This window comes from Physeter macrocephalus, chromosome 21 (genome assembly GCF_002837175.3).
Source record: "Physeter macrocephalus isolate SW-GA chromosome 21, ASM283717v5, whole genome shotgun sequence".
NCBI lineage: Eukaryota > Metazoa > Chordata > Mammalia > Artiodactyla > Physeteridae > Physeter > Physeter macrocephalus.
The window spans coordinates 5,929,896-5,952,754 of record NC_041234.1 but is presented as its reverse complement, the minus strand read 5'-3'; the positions used below and the strand labels follow the sequence as shown (position 1 = coordinate 5,952,754).

The 22,859-nt window shown below is 46.5% G+C and overlaps 1 protein-coding gene across 1 annotated transcript in view; it reads right to left on the bottom strand.

Moving 5' to 3' along the window:
* The window catches only part of SMS (spermine synthase), a 51,656-nt gene that overhangs the window by 27,972 nt on the left and 825 nt on the right, over positions 1 to 22,859 (bottom strand). Inside the window, exons 2-4 of the mRNA XM_024115272.2 lie at positions 6,023 to 6,143; positions 2,140 to 2,230; positions 1,505 to 1,569 (exon numbers count right to left, since the gene is read on the bottom strand). Of these exons, the coding sequence (XP_023971040.2) occupies positions 1,505 to 1,569; positions 2,140 to 2,230; positions 6,023 to 6,143 (277 nt within the window). The remainder of the gene's footprint in view (positions 1 to 1,504; positions 1,570 to 2,139; positions 2,231 to 6,022; positions 6,144 to 22,859) is intronic.

Below are 22,859 nucleotides of genomic sequence, written 5' to 3'. Positions count from 1 at the left end.
TAGAAATAATCCCAATAAAAACCAGACCAACTTAAAAAAAAAAAAAAATCAGGCATTTTGATGTTGGCCAATTCATTATCACCAAATTAAAGACACAGTGGGAACCTGTTCAATTCAGATGGACCAGGAAAGATTAGGAAAACTTTGCAAGCAGGAAAAGAGGGAAATTCCAGAAAAGAGTGTAGGTGTGGACAAGTTCTTTAAGGATGGGGAAGGGCCCGAGGACTCGGAAGCTGAATTTGGGTGGGGTAAACAAGTCTGGGTGCTCCGACAGATTTCAATCAATCAAGTGGCCGAGTTCTACACTGTGTCCTGCTCTCTTCACATGCAGTTTCCTGCTTTGTGTCCATGTTGGAGGTTAAACAACTTTCCAGTTATCTTACATCTGCCCTGGGGCTTTCCTCTAGGCTGATCTAATTTAGCAGGATGAGCCATTAAGTACTTAAACATCCTTAAACAGCCAATAAGGACTCCCTCTTGTGGAAAGTGCCCTGAAATGGAGAAGTCTGTATTCTGGACGGTCACTTCCATCAGTAATGCCCCGACCTTACTAAAGTCTCTCTGTGTTTCTGCATCTATGTGTTTGCCTTTATGAGCAAGTGACAAGCCCACTTTTGAGGGCCTGATAAGGAGCCACCCAGGCAGGGAAAGGCCAAACCGCTCAGAATTACCTGCTGTGCAGCCATGATTAATTCCCAGCACCTACCAGACTCTATCCCTCCCAACAAATGTCAAAACTATTACTTCTATCAAAGCTCTTTTAACACGTGACACCACTGACAAATACCTCTGTTCTGTCCAACAGAACATTTCTGGCACCACAGAAATGTTATCTGTGTTGTCCAATATGGCAGTCACTAGCCATTAGCTAGTGACATGAGGTGAGACTTCGGAACTGAACTGGTTTTTTATTAACTTCGTTTTAAATAGTCACATGTGGCATAGTGGCTGCACTCCTCAAGAAAGGTTAATGGTCTTCGTTTTCATCTGAAAAGAACCCACCAGGGGCTGCTCAAGGTGGGTGGCCTCTGAAATTCTTAGTACCTTGCAATATCAATGTCATCTTACCTGAAAGCACTGAGGCAAATTTCCTATCATCCCATGCTGTCAAAATCTCTTAAAACTACTTAATTCTACTCTGGGGCCCAGAACTCTGAGGAAAGACAAGACAATCTCTTCTCTTTACTGGACAGGGTCGAGGAGTTTTCTAGCTCCCCTTGGAGGTGCCAGCCCCACCTGATTCTCTGCATTATACAGTTCCAGCCCCTTGGAATCACTGAACACGCCCTTCTGCCTTTGTTCCACTTTGTCTAGCATCTCTCTCTCTCTCACATACAGTTAGTATTCTGTTTTAAGGGCCCACTACCTCAGTCTACCAAGTGGCCAGAAGCAGAAGTCGACTTTGATCTCTTCTACATCTTAGACACTGCTCAGGGATAACACCACCATTCTGATTATTTTATCGATTAACCAAATATAAAAGAACATTCAGGAGTAGACTTACCGCTTCACCCGCTCAGTACTGTCCTGACTCAATTCTTTCATTCTTTCTTCTACTTTGTTCAAAAGCTGCAATTAAAAGAAAAGAAATGGGCTTATCGAATAAGCTGAGCGGAACAGCTAAATTACAGACCAGGAGGTTGAGGCCGTGTTGACAGAGCTGTGACACTGGCAGATACCCAGATACACTTGTGCTCCCCGACCCCTACAGCAGCCTGCAGGCCTGGCCCAATTCCACACTCCCACGCCAACTACCCCAACATAGTGCCAATCTCACTTCAGCCTAAGGTACCAACAAAATAATGGCAAAGGGAAAGGCTCAAGGATATTGCAGCTGTAACATCCTGGATAAAGGTTTACATTCCCTCCAGTGCAAAGTAAAATCATAACTCAGTACTCAAGCAGTCAAGGGAAAGATGACAGCCAGGTTCCTAAAAACTACTGAGGAACAACTATTTTTCTTCTAAAATCACTAATCTGAAGGGAGGCAAGTTTAAAATTAATATTTAAGATAAAATAGAAATTTTATTGAAAAAAAGTTAAGTGAAAGTCAGCAAATAGGTGAAAATAATTTTATCATTAAACTGAGCAGTTTTTGTGATCCTCAAATACTTGAGTAAATAAAAGTGGAAAACTGACACTGTCAACTTCTTTGCCTTGCGCATCACCGTCGTAACTCTGAAGGTCCAGCAACACCAATCCATGCGGGTAAATTCTCAAATTGGCAAAGCTACAGAGGAAAGCATAATTTTAAGGTTAGGAATTGTATCACGGCACTCAAAAGAAAAAAAGACACCAACCCAGTTAAAAGGCAAAACCACTACTCTTTTTTCTCTAAGTTACATAATTATCCCTGTTGCTTTCTCATTAGAGCCTCTTCATGGGGGCAGGGAAGCCAATCATTTAGGGAAGATTTTAGAGACAGCCATCAAGTGCTACGGTTTTCAAAACAGGTTCTTGGGTCCAGAAAGTGATTCAGCAGCAAGTTCTATGAATCTGATTTTTAAGAAGGTTCCTCAGCAGTGACTGACTCCTCCTTAAAAGGAAGGGAGGGTGGTGAAGAGCAAACTGGGTTCTCCCAATTACTCTCAGAGTTCAGAACAGAGCCATGGTTTTTCTTTTGTTTGTTTGACTAAATTTATTTATTTATTTATTTTTGGCTGCGTTGGGTCTTCGTTGCTATGCACGGGCTTTCTCTAGTTGTGGCGAGCAGGGGCTACTCTTCGTTGCAGTGCGCACGCTTCTAATTACGGTGGCTTCTCTTGTTGTGGAGCACAGGTTCTAGGTGCGCGGGCTTCAGTAGCTGTGGCATGTGGGCTCAGTAGTTGTGGCTCGCGGGCTCTAGAGCACAGGCTCAGTAGCTGTGGCACACGAGCTTAGTTGCTCTGTGGCATGTGGGACCTTTCCAGACCAGGGCTCGAACCCGTGTCCCCTGCACTGGCAGGCCAATTCTTCACCACTACGCCACCAGGGAAGTCCCCAGAGCTGTGTTTTTCTGACTGCAAGCAGGTGGTGGCTAAATTCACTGAGCTCGGGGCCTGCAAGCCAGATCCAGCCCGCGGCATGTTTTGTAAAGCCGGCAGATTAAATATGTTTTTTTTTACATTTTTAAAGAGTTGCTTAAGAAAAAAGAGGGAGTGTGTGTCAGGGACTTTATGTAACTCCTTACAGGAAAAGCTTTAACCTCTAATTTAGGGTATCTGACCAGCTTTTTTATGAAATAAAAATAAAGAGTGTATCACACATGTGTTAAGCATTATCTGAAGAAACTTTTCTTTCAATTAGACATGTATATTTGTATATATGCAGATGTGTATGTACACATCTGATATAAAATCACTTCTTACTATAAAATGTGGTTAAAGAAACGTTTGAATGACACTAAATAAGATGAAGAGTTCTGTTTGGAGAATACGGGCAGTGTGCTTGGATTAAAAAATAAATACAACTGTGGGACTTCCCTAGTGGTCAGTAGTTAAGAATCCGCCTTCCAATGCAGGGGACACAGGTCCAATCCCTGTTCGGGGAACTAAAATCCCACACTCTGCGGAGCAACTAAGCCCGTGCGCTCTAGAACCTGCGCAGCATAACTAGAGAGCCTGTGCTGCAACAAAAGATCCCGCGTGCCGCAATAAAGATCCTGCGTGCCGCAACTAAGACCCGATGCAGCCAAATAAATAAAATAAATAAATATTTTTTTAAAAATACAACTAGTTAATTTTCACCTTCAGCCCTTAAATGGCCTCAAAATCAAGTTCAGGCCCAGGACACCACAAACTCATCTGCACCTGCACGAGCTGACCATCCCCACCCACCACCACCACCAGCCACACAAAGGTGAGGGGCCAGGGGTAAAGGAAGGAGAGAGAAATGCCACCTCTTAACCAGCTAGGTGGTTCTACCAAAGAATCCCCCACCAGAGAACCTAGGAACCCACAGAATGCCGAAAGGTAGAGTCAAACCTCACCGGATTAAAACCAGAAATAAAGAAAGAGGAAAAGTTGCAAGGGGGAGAAAATGGAGACCAAGAAAAAAGGTGACTGAGGACCGGGACCACACACAAAGGGGTCAATTAACCACAAGTCAGGCCAGAAGCCCGGCTGGGAGCTGCAGTCCCTACCCCGAGCCGACAGGTGCCTGGGCGTGGAAGAGAGGAGTGAGGTTCCACGACAGGCGGCATGGGGAAGGGTCCCAGCTAACCAAGTGAGAGAAGAGGAAGACCAATGTGGAAAACAAGTTTTTAAACTAAGCGTATTAGGAAATTCCCTAGTAGACTAGTGGTTAGGACTCTGCGCTTCCACTGCAAGGGGCCAGGTTCCATCCCTGATTGGGGAACTAAGATCCTGCAAGCTGTGCGGCACGGCCCAAAAAAAAAAAAAAAGTAAACTAATAAGCATGTTAATTTTTCTCTTTTTTTTGCTTTCAGAACCAACTTCCAACAGCTCTTATTACTCAAAAACTCCCTTCCAGGAAGAATCCTAAGCCTTCTAGAAAACTGGGATTGGTGTCTAGGGCAGAAGATTCAAGAACTGAGGTAAAGAGGTTGGTTGCACCCAGCTGCAAAGGCCCTTAGGAGGTGGTAAGAGATACAAGGCTTCACCTGGAGTGGAGGAGGAACCTACCGAGGTGGGAGAGAGGCAAGGTCTGATTGCTGTGTCCCCAAAGGACGGACCACAGCTAGGACAGTGAGACATGGGGGCAGGGAGGATGGAGAAGAGAGGCTGGAGGGCGCAAGGCCAGCTGCAGACCTCCGCTTCTATGGGACTCACCATTAACGGGGCCAGAGCCCGAGGACGGAGGCAGTAGAGGGTTCGGGTCACCCTTGAGAAGAAATCATTTTAGATACGTTGGAGGTATCAGCTACAGGCATATATGGACGTTTGCTACATAGTCAGAAACAACAATCACCACCACAGGGGTGAACCATGTACCCTTATAAAGAAAATAATGGAAGCGGGGCTGAGCTCAAAAGTACAAGTTTCCCTCACCTCACAGCATTGTCTTCTGGGCCTCTGTAAGATTGGGGGGGGGGTCTTCTTTTAATTAGAAAAACAAGGGAGAGAATATGGGACATTAATGAAGCCACGTGGAATTCTAGAACTTAGAGAACAGAATGAAAGCCATCAAAAATACCCAGGAGTTCACATTTTAAAATTAATAGTGCAAATTACTACGAATCTTAAAGGTTTTACACAGGAGACAGTCTAGAAGATACAAACCAAGACTTAGGGAAATGCAAAGAGCTCAACGCACCAGTGTCTTCTGTTATCAGTCATTTCCTTTCCCAGTCTTAGGTTGACTTTCATTTACATATTGATCAGGTAAAAAGCCTAGATCGTCTATAAAGCCTTAAGGAGAAAACGAAAACAAAAACAACTCCTGGATCCCTTCAGCTTCCTGTCAAGCTACTTGCAGACTTTCTCATCCTGAATTTGACTACAGTCTGCATTAATTGATAAGCACTTATTACAGTGCTCCTCACAGCGGGGTCAGCTGACCGGCAGCACTGACATCCCCTGGGAGCTTGGCAGAAATGCTGTTTGGGGTGCCGCCCCAGACCTGCTGCAGCAGAAACTCTTGCAGTGGAGCACGGCCGTCTGGATCACTGCCTGCCGGTTCACACTGCTTATGCTGCCCAAGGGTTCTGGGTCTTGGCCACACAGAATCACCGGGGGGTGTTTGGAGAAACAGCGATGCCCAGTGGCCTCAATCTCTGGGGGGAGTGCCTGGGCATGGGATTTGGTGAAGGCACTCCCAGGCAATTCTACTGTGCAGCTAGAGCTGAGAAGCACTGAATTCTAGCCCCTCCTCAAAGATGCCAAAGGAGGAAAGAAAAAAACCAGGACACCACCCCACCACTGCCCTTTACACACACATCCACCCACACATACACAAACACACATTCCCCCCCCACCCATACACACACACACACACACACACACACACACACACACACACACACACACACACACACACTGCTGAAGGGCTCAGACCTGAAGAGGAGCACTCAAGGCCGCCTCACCTGCCGTTTTTGTTTATGTAGGTCGCTAAATAGCCATGGTCCTGCCAGGTGTGCACCGACTCCGTCATCCCCTGCTCCTGGAAAATGGACTGGAGGCCTTTCAGAATGGTCTCACCATCAGCTGGAGAACAGGGGGAGAAGGCAAGATGGTCAGAATGAAACATTCAGAAGCAAAGCCAGCGAGGCACAGTTTGATGAATGAACTTTTAAGAAAACCTGAACAGAGCTGCCAGCGTCGCTTATCCCCTTTGTCATGAGCTACAACGTTCTGAACCCTACAAGGAGAGGCTTCAGATTACCAGGGAACAAAATAAGAATGGCAACACCAACCACAAAATAGCTGTGCCAAAAATGCAGACAGATATTCAGCAAACTAGAAATAGCCTAACAAAATATTCAGGCTAGCCAGAAACCAGAAATACAAACACAATAAAAGACATTCCACTTTAGGTTAAGTAAGTTAATGAGAATACAGAGTACTAGAAAAAGAATTCCATCCACTGTTGATGGGTATCATAAACGACTTCAAAACTTTTGGCTTTGTGTTCCAGGTGTTCTACAATAAGGATGGCTTGCTTTTATTATTGGAAAAAATAAATGGCGCCACTCAGTAACCTATCTCTAACTGGTAGAAATTGAACAACAATTCAATATGGTACAAGCTGCTAGGCACTGTGACCCCATCTCCCATCCCACACCCTGCTACCAAAGTGGAGCTCAGGTCAAGGACTGAGTTCAAGGTTATAGAAATTGCATTAACCTCTGTAGGTTCACTTGAAGCCACAATCTTCAAGAACATCCATCATTATGATATTTAGATAAAAACAAAATGCAATTTATTCTTATCTAGTTGTATCTGCAAAAGTACTCACTCCTTGAGAAGGGTAAGATAAAGAACCAAGATGAGACAAAAGGAATTACTCTGTACTGCCTCAGGAGCCCTCCACAGGCTGGTGCTTTTTCCACATGAAGGAAAAGAGGAGGGGCTGCAAAGCGTCAAAACAAAGCATCCCTGTGACCTGAACTGAGGGAAAAAGAAAAAAAAACAAGATCCACAGCTGACCACAGTGTGGTTTCACAAGAAAATTACACTAGAATTCCTTCCATAAACTAAGGAGTGCCAAAATGGACTGGAAGGACTTGCCTCAGTCTACGCAAGAGTCTATCTCCAATGACATTTGGAACTATGCTCCCAACACCTTCCAGTGCATAATAAGAATAAAGGCCACACACTGGGTTCAGAGGCCAAACTGGGCAGCACATGTGTCTTATTCTGGCCTATGCAGACATTTTTTAAAATGTAAATTGCCACTTAAAAAGCAGATGATTTCATCCACCCCAACGTCGTGTGGCCCCCAAAAGATATGTCCACACCCTAAACCCCAGAACTTGGGAGTGCGACCTGATTTGGAAAAGGGTTTTTGCAGATGTAGTTAATTTAAGGATCTAGCGATGGATCGTCCTGGAGCATCCAGGTGGGTCCTAATTCCAGTTAAGTCCTTATTAGAGACTGAAGCCTGGAAGACACAGGGAGGAGGAAGAGGAGGAGGAGGAGGAGGTGAAGACAAAGGTAGAGACTGGAGTGATAATGGCCACAAGCCAAGAACACGTGGAGCCACCAGAAGCTGGAAGAGGCAAGCAAAGACTCTCCCCTAGAGCCCTTAGGGGGAGTGAGCGTGGCCCTGCTGATACTCTGTTTTCAGACTCTAGCCTCCAAAACTGGGAGAGAACAAAGTTTCTGTAGTTTTAAGTCACCCGGTTTGTAGTACTTTGTTACAACAGCACTGGCCGACTAATATACCCACCAAAAGTCCTATTTTAACTCTGCTTAACAAACAAAAGCAAATGGAATAGCAAAAATGGCAGTGAAGGAGTGATTTTTTTTTAATCTTCTCAATCTCCAAACACAGAGAAATTAGGATAGCACAACCAAACCTCACAGACATTCAGAACGAAACTAAACGACAGACTGCATCCCCAAACAGCACACCAGGAGTAGGTAGAGACAAGCAGCCCCGGCCCAGAGACCTGGTGGGGTACCAGCAAGTGTGAGAGAAGCGAGCAGAGCGAAGGGACTGCAAACCCCCATAAAAATACCAACAGGGATTCACGCAAAAGGGAAGGGGCTCCTCCTTGCAGAAGGCAGTGAGCGCCCAGCAGGCCGCGGGGACCTGGGCAGGGTCGGGGACCTGGGCAGGGTCGAAGGGCATGCGGGGAGCCACGCCCTGTGCCCGGCCAAAATGAACTGAGGCCCCTTCAGGAAAAAGCCCCGCATCGGGAAGGGACCACTGGAGCAGCGTCCACACCTCCTGTCTCATTCGAGTCTCCCTCGTTCCCAGCAAAACTGTGCCTTTGGGAAACTCATTTGGCAAAGACTAATCTAGCTGGCTTTGCTATTCTGGAACTGGTTTCAGGAAATTAAAAGGGGGAGGCCTGAATTATATCCCCCAGAACTGTGGTTTTAAGACTGAATTCAGCCCCTGAAAAAAATTTCCATTTCAAACTTGATACAAAGAACTGACCTCATTCCATCTGTGTTTGTCAACGAAGCCTGGTGGGGTCGGGCCACCGTGGAAGTGACTGAGCTGCGGGGCGGTGGAGACAAGTGCGCCCAGCAGTACTTGAATTGTGACTAGGAAAGCCACTATGCAATTATTCAATCCCTCCCTGGCCAGAACAGATGTTTTCTGTTTTGAAAGTGTATAAAACAAATCATCACTCCCGGTAAACGGCCTCAAGACCGGGTTCAGCTGGCACATCACAAAACAGAGCACATCACAAAACAGAACACAAACCCCCCCACCATGCTGGTGAAGAGCGCTGTGCAGGCAGGGTCACCCTGCGGATCACTGGCCAGGCTGTGCACGGAATGAGGGCCCTGGGGCTGAGCTGGAGCAAACTCTGTCCCCTGGGCAGGAAAAGGGGGTGTCTTTGTCTGATACATGCAAAGCCCCTGACTGCTGGCCAAGCCCAGCGTGGCAACCATCCCCTTTTTCTAACTGGCACAATTAGCAGAAAGGCACTGAGTGGGCTAATGGAAGCCCTCCAGCCAGGTTTCAAACTGAAGGAAAATACATTACAAAAGAGACCCAGGGCTTCCCTGGTGGCGCAGTGGTTGAGAGTCCGCCTGCCGATGCGGGGGACACGGGTTTGCGCCCCGGTCCGGGAGGATCCCACATGCCGCGGAGCGGCTGGGCCCGTGAGCCATGGCCACTGAGCCTGCGCGTCCAGAGCCTGTGCTCCGCGATGGGAGGGGCCCCAACAGTGAGAGGCCCGCGTACAGCAAAAAAAAAAAAAAAAAAAAAAAAAAAGAGACCCAGTTTAGTGCTCGCTGATTTCTATACTGTGGGCTTGCCCCCCAGTTCAGCAGAAACAGCCCGGGTCTGAATGACCCTTCTGGCTGTTGCCACCGCCCAGTCCCTGTGGCCGGAGTGTGCCGGCCCTGCCAGAGACACGGGGACCATGCCGTTTTGCCCACTGTTCACCTTACTTCACATTCACCTTCCTCCTGACCTGAGGGCTCCCCTGTCACCCAAGCTGCTCCCAGCCCTTGGAGAGGACTCCAGAAAGCAGAGCTGGAGCTGAAACAACTACCTAGCATCTCTTTTCCAGAACCAAGGTTTTAAGATGAAAACTGGAAACCAAAGAAATGAGATCCACTAGCCTTAACAAGGTACCTTCCTTGGTCATCTTGATCTCAAGTGCTCAGTAAACGTTTTGTGGGTAAACAAAAATTTCATCTAGCTAAATTAATCATCCTTATTCCTGTATCTCTGCAGAGCTTCTGGAACACCTAGACCAGTGGTTTTCAATCCTAGCTGTGCATTATAACCACCTGGGGAGTTATAAAACTTCTGATGCCACATCCTAGACCAATTAAAGAAAAATCTGGGGGTGGAACCCAGGCAACACTTTTTTAAAGCTCCCTGGGAAATTCAACCTGCAGCCACATGTGAGAACCACTAGATAAAAAAAGAAAAATAAACCCCCACTAACTCCAAGCTAACTACACTCCAGTCACCAAAAGGTTATAGAAAATATTCAACACAACAGGAGGCCTGAAAAAAGTTCAAACTCCCTGCTAGATATAGCCACAGGTAACCCATGACAGGCCCCCAGAAAATGCTATGCAATTAATTATGCAATTTCAACCTTTATGCCTGTCTAGTAAGGAGCATGTAACATGACCAAACAAAATGTGCTTGCTCTATCAGGGCTCCTCAACTTGGGTTGAAAACACAGTGTAAATGACTTTCCTGTCCCTCACAGGACTTTTGATAATCTCAGCCATACCCACTAAATACAAGAAGAGCCCCCACTTTGTTAAAAAAAAGACCCCACACCCCAATTTCCCAGGGGCAGAAGGGAGGCGGGCAATGCAAACCCTTGAGAACTACTAGATGCTCTGCACATGAGTGAGCAGGGGCCTGGGGTCAGAGCGCACCCAAATTGGGGAACACAAAATAGTGATGTCATAAGTGCCTATGAATCAGAAAATATGAAAATAGATTCAATGCTAAAAGAGATATAAGCACGCCGCTTTCAAGTAGACATGGTAATCCAAACTAGGCTAATAAAATGTTGCTTGGCACAAGTTGTTAGAAAACTCTGCCCAGGCAAGAATGATGTGCAACTAGTAAAGCACTCAGAGCCTTCCAAAGTGCTCAGAAACACAGAGACCTGTCCCAGGGAAAATGCGTCCTTTGTCCAATGGGCAACTCAGTGTCCTCATTTCCAGACCACTGCCCACTTTGTGTGTGTTTATTCAACAATAACGTAAGAAGAATCAACTTGGAGGTCTATTGGAGGTCTAGACCAAATTAAATATACCACTATCAAAAGAAGACAAGGGAAGACAAGGTTTCATCTCCCTGCCTCATTTTGTCCCAGGGATCCATTTATAGACCTCTCTTGGAGAATGAACCTCATTCCTCTGACCCTGGCCATCAGCTCCAGATGGCCAAATCCCAAATCTACATCCAGCTGCAACTGCCTCTCACCCAAATGCTCACCACACTGTCCCAATCTCAAGTCTGGAATAAAATCCAGACTTCCCCACTCCTTCCCACCAAAGGTTAACAACACCCCTGCCACTTAAGATCCCCCTTAACGGTCCCCTGAAGCTTCTCCCACAAGTCCCCCACCACAGCCCCTCTGCACCACTCAAACTCACTGGCCTCACAGACCTCATTTCATCAAACATAAAATGGAGGCACCACTTCACAGGGTTCCTATAAGGAAGCCAGCACCAATGTTCGAACCCTCCGTCCCTCTCAGTCAGGCACTGCCATTTAATCATTATCCATAAGGTGGGCAGCCCTGTGGACATAAGTAGATTAGCTGTACCCCCCAACCGTACTAGCCTAAGTAGAAAAGAGAGTCCTGTCCAAAAAAAACCTATGACACCAGGTGCCCTGCTTCAGTTAGATTCCCTCTTCTTCAGCTTCAAGAGGCTAAAATACTGTAACCTCCTTAACTAAGTGAATTCCATTAGAGAGGCTGCCCTCAGGAAATAAGCAATTCTCACACTTCCAGAAAAACTGTGGGACTCTCCACCCCATGACCGTAACTTGTGCCTTTAAGTCTTTTCCAACTTCAAACACTTCAACTAAGAAAACCCTGGACATAAAGTATGAGGGCTTTAAGCTACACAATGCCAAGTCTCTGCCGCTGCAGGGTCATCCCCCTGCACCAGCTGTGGGCCAGAGCCACACTAGTCCACCCCCTCTGCAAAATTAGGTGGCTGCATTCCTCTCTGCTCTCTCACATTTAAGCAGCACCTGGCTTATAAAATTAGAAGATGAATTTCTATTCTTGCTAAACGTATCTTTATATGCGCTGGAAATGCCACACTTCACCATCAAGGACCACCCCCCCCCCTCAATTTTACTGTCTCCTAGGTCTCTCTCTCCCACAAAGCTCGGGCAATTTAAGCTCCAACAGGTGGTTAATTACTCCCATGGTTGCACCATGCCCAAGTGGTGAGGCCCAAAACCCAGCCTCCTTCCAGCCCACCTCCCACTCCCCAGACCCTGGAATTTCCAGAGCCCCCTGATGTGCCTCCTCCATGCACACTTCCCATTTACCATCCAGGTCAGACGCCCCACCCCTCCCCCCACCTCCCCCTCTCAGAGATCTGCACTCTCTCAGTGGGAACACAGCCCGTAGCTGTTGGCAGATCCATTTGCAGCTCCCTGCAAGGGGAAACATAAATGCAGGTATCCTTTCCCCAAAACCCCAGACTCTCATGTCAGAGAACCTATGAGCAAAGTTGGGCTGTGCAGTTTACCAGCTTTCTGGTCTTCTCGACAGACCCCTACACCTAAAAGAGGAAGATAAGGAAAATGGACTCCAAATACAGTTTGAAATCATTCAAGAATCTGCTTTAAAAATCCTCTCAGATATTCTCATCTTCACAATGGTGTGTTCACAGGACAGTATGCATTGGTCAAAACTCAGAACTGTACACTAGGGACTTCCCTGGTGGCGCAGTGGTTAAGAATCCGCCTGCCAATGCAGGGGACACGGGTTCCAGCCCTGGTCCGGGAAGATCCCACACGCCGCGGAGCAACCAAGCCCATGCGCCACAACTACTGAGCCTGTGCTCTAGAGCCCGCGAGCCACAACTACTGAGCCCACTGCCACAACTACTGAGCCTGTGCTCTAGAGCCCGCAAGCCACAAGTGCTGAAGCCTGCGTGCCTAGACCCCATGCTCCGCAACAAGAAAAGCCACCGCAATGAGAAGCCCGCGCACCACAGCGAAGAGTAGCCCCCGCTCGCTGCAACGAGAGAAAGCCCGCACGCAGCAACAGACCCAACGCAGCCAAAAACAAATAAATAAATAAAAACTTTAAAAAAGAAAAAAAAAACGTACAACCAGCATCCTACTTAATGGTAATAGACTGAATGCTATCAGTAAGGAGGCAAGGATGTCTCAATAAGGCCTAGAGGTCAAGATGTGCCCAAGGTTACACATGTAAGGCTCGTAAGTGGTAGAGCTAAAAGCTAGGATCCAAACTCAAGCAGCCGGGCTCCAAAGATCCAGTGCTTGTAATCATGACACTGTGTTGCCCCACGCTTAGTTAAATATGGGACAATAAGCCATTTGTCCCAGACACCAAAACATCAACAGGTTATCTACTTGTGATAAGGTGAGAGATCTGGGTTTCCCCCTTTCTATTTCCCTACACCTTGCAGGTAGTCTAAAATGACCACATAACTTGACCAAAAATATGTAAAAAGACAAATGCATAAACCATTATTTCAACAGCTTCTGGAGTTTCTTCAAGCAAAGCCATATCCTTCATTTAAAAAAAAAAAATAGGGGCTTCCCTGGTGGCACAGTGGTTGAGAGTCCGCCTGCCGATGCAGGGACACGAGTTCGTGCCCCAGTCCGGGAAGATCCCACATGCCATGGAGCGGCTGGGCCCGTGAGCCATGGCCGCTAAGCCTGTGCGTCCGGAGCCTGTGCTCCGCAACGGGAGAAGCCACAGCAGTGAGAGGCCCGCGTACCACAAAAAAAAAAAAAAAAGAAAAAAATATGCATGGGAACTCTTAACAAACAAAAAACATTCACAAAATGCCTTTTTTTTTTTAAGACCTATCATATTCCAAAGGGAATAAACTGATAGTAAGCTGTTTTTCTCTCCAACCTAGACAAACCCCACTTAGGAACACTTGGACTGACAGGCCCATGATCCCCTTCCTCACAACCCCAGACCAAGTGGGCCACTTAGCTGCAGCATTAAATAGTTCAAAAATTCAGTGTTAAACCATTTATAAAACCTACACCACTACTGTTTCCCCAAATGTGATCCATGGCACGGGTTCTAAGAAAAAGGGTCCCATAAGTAAGTCATAGGATGTAATGTACAGCATGGATGGGTGACTATAGTTAATGCCGTACTGCATATGGGAAAGTTACTAAGAGTAGGTGTTAAAAGTTCTCATCACAGGAAAAAATAATTTTCACCCTATGTATGGTGACAGATGTTAACTAGACTTATTGTGATCATTTCACAACATATACAAGTAACGAATTACGATGTTGTAATTAGTTGTAACCTGCAACTAATACAATGTTATGTGTCAGTAACACCTCAATAAAAAAAAGAGAAAGGACCCCATGTTGAACCCAATTTGAGAAATCTTCTAATATTTTCTAGAAATTCAGAATGCCCATTATCCTATCGGTCTTGCTTGACCACTGTGATCTGCAGTCCTTCAGAAGAGACAATTTGGTGCTAAATATAACAGTATCCTAGAAATTGCTCAGGATTCTCACAGGAGAAATTTCCATTCCAGGGAAAACAGTCATGAAACACAAACCCATGGAAGTGTTATCTTAAAAATCAAAATGTTTTCATAAAATTCTGCTTTAGTAACTTAGGTCCTTTAAGTAAAGTAGACCAACCTTCAAATCACATGCCAACCCTTTATTTTCTGCCTCTTCCTTTGCCAGCAGAACTTTCCTTATCTTTCAGTAAGTGAAATTCACACCTCTTTATAACAGATCATCTTTACCCACTGGCACAATTTCAAAGTACTCAGCGCTAAGTACTGCAATTAGTGTTAAGTGTTTTATGTATCATCTGACACTCTTCCAAACATTTTATTGGACATCCCACCCAACAACACAGTGTGTGGGATATTGGTATCACTGGTGCCTACACGCAAAGGGTGAAATTAAGGTACATGGGAAACTACCCAGAGGGTCAAGTCAGCTCAGGAACCCAGAACATGATCCTGGCTCTTACCAGCTCCTTTTGACTTTGCTGCTTGGCCCATGAATGCCTTTGATCACAAGTGTGGCCACTAGCTCAGGGGCTCATTCCAGAACACAGGTGACATCATCAGTTTAACGAACTGCAGGCCCACCACAACTTTGGGCTCCAGCGTTGCCTTTTTCCTGGGGTCTGGAAAAATGCCCAGTCGTAAGGGTTTAAAAGAGCATTTGTGCAATGGTTTACATACTTGGCTGGCAGAATTCAACTGAGGAGGTTTCCTGACTTTTCAAAAGAACTGAGCCTGTAATTAAACTACCATGAAATGGTGGTTGGAGCCGCAGCACACACCAGCAGGCTTAGGTTACAACTGCAGTGAAATGGTGGATTAAAACGCGCAGAGCATGCGTGACTCCAAAAACTAAACTCAATAATAGCTTTCTTGAACACGTTTTTAAACAGAGGCCCAACCACAATCCAGTAACTTTCGAGCTAATCCTTACGTGCCAAGGGTTAGTATAACCACGGTGGTCTCAATTCAAATTATAAAGCCCATAATTCCAAATCCTACCCAGGGTCCCAAGTCCAACACCAAAAGCTCTAACTTTTCAAAGCCATGAGAGACCACAGCACTTCAGTCTACCTCCCAAGAAGGTAGGGAAGGCCTTTGAATGCTGATTCAAATAGGCCAATTTCATTATACAATTAAGAGGATTCAAAGATTCCAGGACTTTCCTGGTGGTCCAGTGGTTAAGACTCGGCGCTTCCACTGCAGGGGGCACAGGTTTGATTCCCTGGTGGGGGAACTAAGATCCCACATGCCGGGCAGGGAGGCCAAAAAAAAAAAAAAAAAAAAAAAGAGGATACAAAGGTTCCAAATTGGTAACTCCTCCACTGCAAAACAAAACTGGCTTTCCCCCACAAAAACAAAACAGACAAAAAACCCACAAGACAAATCATCCACCAGTTGCTTATTAAATTGGAAAACACTCTTTTTAAGAAACATCACCTGCAGAGCTTCAGATTACTTGAAAAAATACCTCCCTTGGTAGCTGGGGTGATTGTTCCTAATGCCTGGATTATGGAATCAATTTCTTAAACAGCTGTTATCCCTTCCAAAGCATTTAAAACAATAGAGAACTACCACGTAGGAACTAGATGAGGCTTTTTGATATAAAGCACAAACTAATTTTACCATATACCACCTCTACAGGTTTAAAGACATAGATATAACTGCAGAACTATACTCTAAAAAACCATTAAGGTTTACACAATTTTTTAATGGCAAGCTCACAAAATGAATTCCCAGCAATGTGCAATTATTCAGCCTGGGGTCAAATACAGCATGATCAGTGCAATTAAGAATCTTGCAGAGTTGGGGAAAAGGGAGTTTTTTTTTTTTTAATCCCAACAAAGGAGCATGCCAAATGTAGGCAGACTCTAACAAGGGACCTCCCCCCAAGCAGTCCAGAAAACATTTTCAAAGACAATTAAGGTATGAGAGAATACCTATGTCACACAAAAAAATACCTTCCCCAGAGCTGTTAGAAAATTCTGAGTCCAGGTTCTACTTGGAAGCACAAGGAGTGTGAGACTCAAGTGTGTGCTGGGTGAGGATGGAGAATCGGGTAGAAATGGATGGACCTTCATGGACCTTGGAAGTGCTGATAAGGAGTTTCAACTTCATCTGTAGAGTAATGAGGACTCACAGGAGGGCTTTTAAATGGGAAAAGGGACAGGGATCTGTTGCGCTCTGTTGACTGAGCCCTTCCCAAACAAGGGAGGGAGACAAGTAGGGAGACTGTGGCCAAGGACTGTAGCCAGGAAAAAGGTGAGCAAGGAATCTGAGAGGGTAGCAGGTAGAATCCATAGGACTAAATGACGTGGATGGGTGCAGCGAAGGTTTCTGATACATGGGGGTTTTTTTGTTTTTAATGAGGATCCCATTATAGTGGTTCTCATATAATCAGCATCAGAATTGCTGGGAGGAAAGCTGGTTAAAAATGTAAATTCCAGGTACTACCCTCCCCTCAAAGACTGTGATTCACGTCAGTCTAGAGTGGGGCCCAAGCATGCATTTTCCCATTCATCAGCCGCTGCCCAAGGTTTCACGGTTTCATCGGTAAAGCGGGTGTGGGTGCTCTCTATCACAGTAGTGGATAAAGTATGATGGGACAATGCTAATGCTGAGGGGGTAGGGAGAGAGCTTTTTCTACTCTTGAACAAAAGAACAAAAAAGCTAGATGCAATCAAAACTTGTTTAGGTTTTATGCTTATAGTTATAGCTATTTAAAATACACGAAGATGGGCTTCCCTGGTGGTGCAGTGGTTGGGAATCCGCCTGCCAATGCAGGGGACACGGGTTCAAACCCTGGTCCAGCAAGATACCACATGCCGCAGAGCAGCTGGGCCCATGCGCCACAACTACTGAGCCTGCGCTCCAGATCCTGTGAACCACAACTACCGAGCCCACGTGCCACAACTACTGAAGCCGGCATGCCTGGAGCCCATGCTCCACAGCAAAATAGGCCACCGCAATGAGAGGCCTGCGCACCTCAACGAAGAGTGGCCCCTGCTCACCGCAGCTGGAAAGGGCCCGCACGCAGCAACGAAGACCTAACACAGCCAAAATAAATAAATAAAATAAATTTAAAATACACGAAGACAGCGGGAGAGAGACGCAAGAGGGAAGGGATATGGGGATATATGTATACATATAGCTGATTCACTTTGTTATACAGCAGAAACTAACACAACATTGTAAAGCAATTATACTCCAATAAAGATGTTAATTAATTAATTAAGTACATGAAGATGATATGCTTCTGCCAGAAAGAAGCTCAATAAATACATGGAAGAGCGGGAGCTTGGTGGAGAGGTCCAAGATGGTTCAGGAAAAGGGGGGGGTGGTCACCTGAAGCCACAGGCTTTGCTCGTTAGGAAGTGCTAACTGACCCCAGTGCAAACCTCAGGGGAAGGTAAGGCCCATCCTCCTTCCCTGCACCACGGACACTTCCAAAAAGAACCAGGGAAATTTTGCTGATGATTTGTCATCCAGATCACTACAACAACCTGGTTAGAACTTACACCGGGGATTCTCTACCCCAGCACCACAGATATGTTGGCTTGTCAATGCTGTGCACTGTAGGATGTTTAAAATCACCCCTGGCCTACTAGATGCTGGAAGCACCTCCCAAGGTGAAGAGACAATAAAAGTCTCCATATAGTGATAAATTGGCGGGGGAGGGCGGGACACGCAGCCATCGCCTTAACTTGGAGGCTTCACGGTTGTGGAATTAACAAAGGACTTGGAGTCAAATAGACAGGGCTTTGAATCACAGGTAGCCCACTTAAAAGGAGAAAAACCTCAATGGACCTATTTACTCATCTTTAAAATGGGGATAAAACCCACCATAGGGCTGTTGTGAGGAATACATAAAATAATGTGTTATGCACTTAAGGCAATGCCTAGCCCAGGAGGCAATTAGTAAACATTGGCTTTTTTGTTTTCAAAAAGATGTTTTGAAGAAGCGGGGACATTTGCTTACAGCTTTGGCCTGAGTGGAAACCTTCTCCCAAAAGGAACAATATAGAGAAATGACAGTCCCAAGTTCTCTCTCCAGCTCCTGGGGGTCCTGAACCTGGGGTCTTTGGACCCCCAAGGGCCAGGGGACACAATTCAGGGGCTCTGTGAACATGGATAGCAAAAAGTATACATCCTTATTTTCACTAATTGAAACTTAGCATTTTTTTCAATTATGCTTGTAAAACCACACATTAACAACTACCTGGCCACTGTCACAACAGAAGCACAGCTTTTCCTGACCAAATGACAGCTGGAATACTGATTTCCTCGGCTCTACTCTGAAATTACAGAAATTTGGAAATTATGAGGCTTGCAGCTAGACTGTATTTTGTGTTATGAAAGAAGCACATATTACTATTTACTATGTCACATATTAGGGGTTTTATTTTGAGAATGTTATCTTAAATAAATGGGGTGGGCTTCCCTGGTAGTGCAGTGGTTGGGAATCCGCCTGCCAGTGTGGGGGACATGGGTTCGAGCCCTGGTCCAGGAGGATCCCACATGCCGCGGAGCAACTAGGCCTGTGCGCCACAACTACTGAGCCTGCGCTCTGGAGCCCACGAACCACAACTACTGAGCCCACGAGCCACAACTACAGAAGCCCGTGCACCTAGAGCCTGTGCTCCACAACAAAGAGCAGCCCCCGCTCAACGTAACTAGAGAGGGCCCGCGTGCAGCAACGAAGACCCAAGGCAGCCAAAAATAAATAAATAAATAAATTTGTAAATAAATGGGTTATTTTATGCATTTAAAATTCTTATTCTGAGAAGCGCTCCACAGGCTTCCCCAATGAGGGCCAAAGGCACACAACTTAAGAACCCCTACCCTCAACACTTTTCGGCTAAGCCCATAATTCACAAGCAGGCTTATGGTTTTTTTGTTGTTGTTTTGTTTTGGGTTTTTGTTTTTTTTTCGCTGTGTTGCGCACTTGTGGGATCTCAGTTCCCCGACCAGGGACTGAACCTGGGCCATGGCAGTGAAAGCCCAGAATCCTAACTACTAGGCCACTAGGGAACTCTCGTGTCCTTAATTTACTAAATAAATTTCTGTTATAAAACTAATTTGTTAATTTGAATGACACAAGTCACTTTGTTTCCCTACATAAACTATAAATCAGTGATCCAAAGGACAGACACAACAGCATCAGTCACATTTCCTCACTCAGGACCCATCCTCTTAATTCTAAAGGTAAATGTGTGCCTTGTTTTCCCCTAGTGGACTTGAACTAGCTTTCCACCTTTACCATAATATCAGTCAGGTCCATTTAACCAGTACTTCTCAAACATCTATGATGCATCAGAACTGTGTCCAGGATACAGACCCTGGAGGTCACCCTTCAAAGACACTCCCAGCCCAGGGAAGAAATGGACATGGAAAGGAAGACTGCAACCCTACCCTTCCAGGTCAGGCAGAGGTCGTGCATACCTCTACGCAGAACACTCGCTGGCTGCCTAGCATAAACAAACCACTTGTCCTCCACCTGCCCAGAGATGCTTAAGCTATACTAATGTGGGACATGTTTATTCTTGTTAGCCTCAGGCTGAGAAGTCACAAAATGTTTTCTGAGCTCAAGAGTCTTCACAGTCCAGTACTTCACTTACGAGAGGATCAAAGGTGAGATTTTTTTTCATCAGAAATTAAAATTTCCTGAGGTACCTCATCAGCCAGAACTAAACAGGCACAGCCAGGCCCAAACTATAATCGCCCTCAGTGGCCCAGTGGCTGCTGGGTACTAGCTGGCTTGCACTGGTAACCAAGTTATACAGAATCGCAACATAACTAAGTGGTTCAAGTTTAATTCCATTAAAATCACATCGTGGAACTGGAGCATAAGGAAGGATTACTGACAAATGAGAAAAAGAACATGATTCCAGGCTCCACAGGCATTTGACTCACCCCTGAGTCACATCCAATACTCACATGCCAAGAGTAATGCCTTTTGACTCATTATTATCAATTAAAATAAATGTTTTTGAAGACCTCACAGGTGGTAGACTTCTCACCAAGTGCCCCTTAATGAAAACCAAAAACAGATCCTAGTTTAGCCAAATCCCCTTATTCTACAAGGGTGGATACCTACAGACAGCAAGGGTGACATGCCTCCCCCCAAAATCAAGTGATGGGGGGAATACAATAAGAATCAGGGTCCTCTTACTCCCAAAACAGCTCTGTAGGGACTCAAGATCTAATACAGATGCATACATACATGTCCCCTTAGGATCTCTTTCTAGAATGTTCACCTTGTCATCAAAACTTTCTCACCTTTGAAAACAAAAAACAAAAAACTTTCTCATCTTGAAGATCAACAATCTGGGAATTAAGAGTAACTGGCTGGGGGACTTCCCTGGTGGCACAGTGGTTAAGAATCCGCCTGCCAATGCAGGGGACATGGGCTCGATCCCTGGTCCGGGAGGATCCCACATGCCACCGTGCGCCACAACTACTGAAGCCCGCGCGTCTAGAGACCGTGCTCCGCAACAAGAGAGGCCACCGCGATGAGAAGCCCGAGAACCGCAACAAAGAGTAGCCCCCGCTCGCCGCAACTAGAGAAAGCACGGTGCAGCAACGAAGACCCAACACAGACCAAAAAAAAAAAAAAAAAAAAAAAGAGTAACTGACTGGGAATTCTCAATTTTTTTTTACTTTCTCTTCACACGACTAAATTATTTAGATGCCACTTCCACACCTTGCCAACTTCGAACCCGCCAGCTTCTCCTGCTCCCTTCCAAACTGCACGTCCATGGTTCTCTCTCCCTCTCTAGCCGGTACCCGCCCAAAATGTTCAAGTTCTCTCACTTTTTCTTCATACCATTAAGGGAAGGAAGGTTTTCCCCGCTTCTACAACAGAACGCAGAAGTCCGCTGGGAGCAACCGTTTCAACAGACAACACCTGAATTTAGCTGAAAGCTGTTTAAGGCTTCAGGCAAGGACACTCAGGCTGAGGGAAGGGCCAGAATCTTCCGGCCTCATCGTTACCCTCCTTAGAGCCCGGAAAACCCACACTCAATAAGCATAGGTGAGCGCTCACACAAGACTGCCACCAGAAACTCAACTCAGCAGCTGAGTGGCTTTGAACCACTATTTCTTCCTCCAGCCTCACCCTCCCAGTGAAACTGGCAGGCTAATTACTCAAGAAAACCTTTTAGCCAGCTCCAATCACCATTTTATCTCCGATTCTCCCCAGCCGCCTCCCTTCCCTCCAGCCTCACCTAAGAACGGAGGGAACTAAGAAATGCTTTTTCTCCTAGTAACTTCCCCACCACCCAAATACGCTATTACTTCACAACCTTGTAGCGTTTTCCAGCAACTCCATTAACATTAAAAGCGGGGGGGGGGCGGGTGGCGGCGGTGGCGGCTTCCCTGGTGGCGCAGTGGTTGAGAGTCCGCCTGCCGATGCAGGGGACACGGGTTCGCGCCGAGGCCACAACAGTGAGAGGCCCGCGTACCACAGAAAAAAAAAAAAAAAAAAAAAAAGCCCTGTGGGATGGGGTTGCCCAACGAAGTTGCGCCCTTTCCTTCCCCTTTTTCACCACAGGGAAGAAGCAGCTCAAACAGGTTGAGAAATAAAGCCAAAGTCACAAGCAGAGCCAATCAACACAGGACACAAAACTAGGTCTTGTCCAAATCCCTAAGGTCTTTTTTTTTTACCCCCTCATCTTATGCCTTCGGAAATCCTTTAAACTGGGGGAGAAAATGCAGAGTACTCAGAAGTTTTTAAAAAGGGGAAGGGGAGAAAGAAAGTGTGAAAGTAATGTTTTCAATGGTAACAGAAAAGGTGGCTCCAGCCAATTGGAGGAAGACAGTGAAAAAGCAAGACCTGGGTGAGACGCTCCAAGTGGGACAAACCGGAAGCGCAGATTCAAGTCTGCGGCACTCACAGGTTTAAAAGCCACCAGAGGGACTTCCCTGGCGGTCCAGGGGTTAAGACTCCGCACTCCCAATGCAGGGGGCACGGGTTCGATCCCTGGTAGGGAAACTAAGATCCCGCATGCCGCTGGGCCCGGCAAAAAAAAAAAAAAAAAAAATCCACCAGAAAAAAGACCAGCAGTCCTACCCCTCCCCCCTCCCTTAGACGCACCCAGGAAAAAAAGAATACAAAATACCCTTCCTCTCCACAATTTCTGCAGTCGGTCCGTACTTTCCCAGCCCTCTGTTCTGGCCGGCTCGCAGTCTTACGAGCCTCCCCGATTCGGAGACTTATAGTTCCCGCGCTGGGACTTCACCCCCCACCCCCCAATAATAATATAATCATCGTTTCCTTTTCCCGTGCCCCGTCTCTTTCCGGGGGATCTGTCTCCTACGCAGTAGGCTGAGAATTCTGCGAGCGCGGCGCGGTCCTGCCCCAGCCCCGGCTCGCACGAGGGGAGCCCCCACCCCCGGGGGAATTTCCCCGCCTCGGGGAACGGGGAAAGGTCCCACGGGCGGGCCCCTCGCACGCCCCCCGCCCCAGGGGGGGGGGCCGCGGCCACCCGGGCTCTTCCTCCCGCGCCCAGGGCGCGGGGGGGGCCCCGGCGGGGGCGGGCCGGG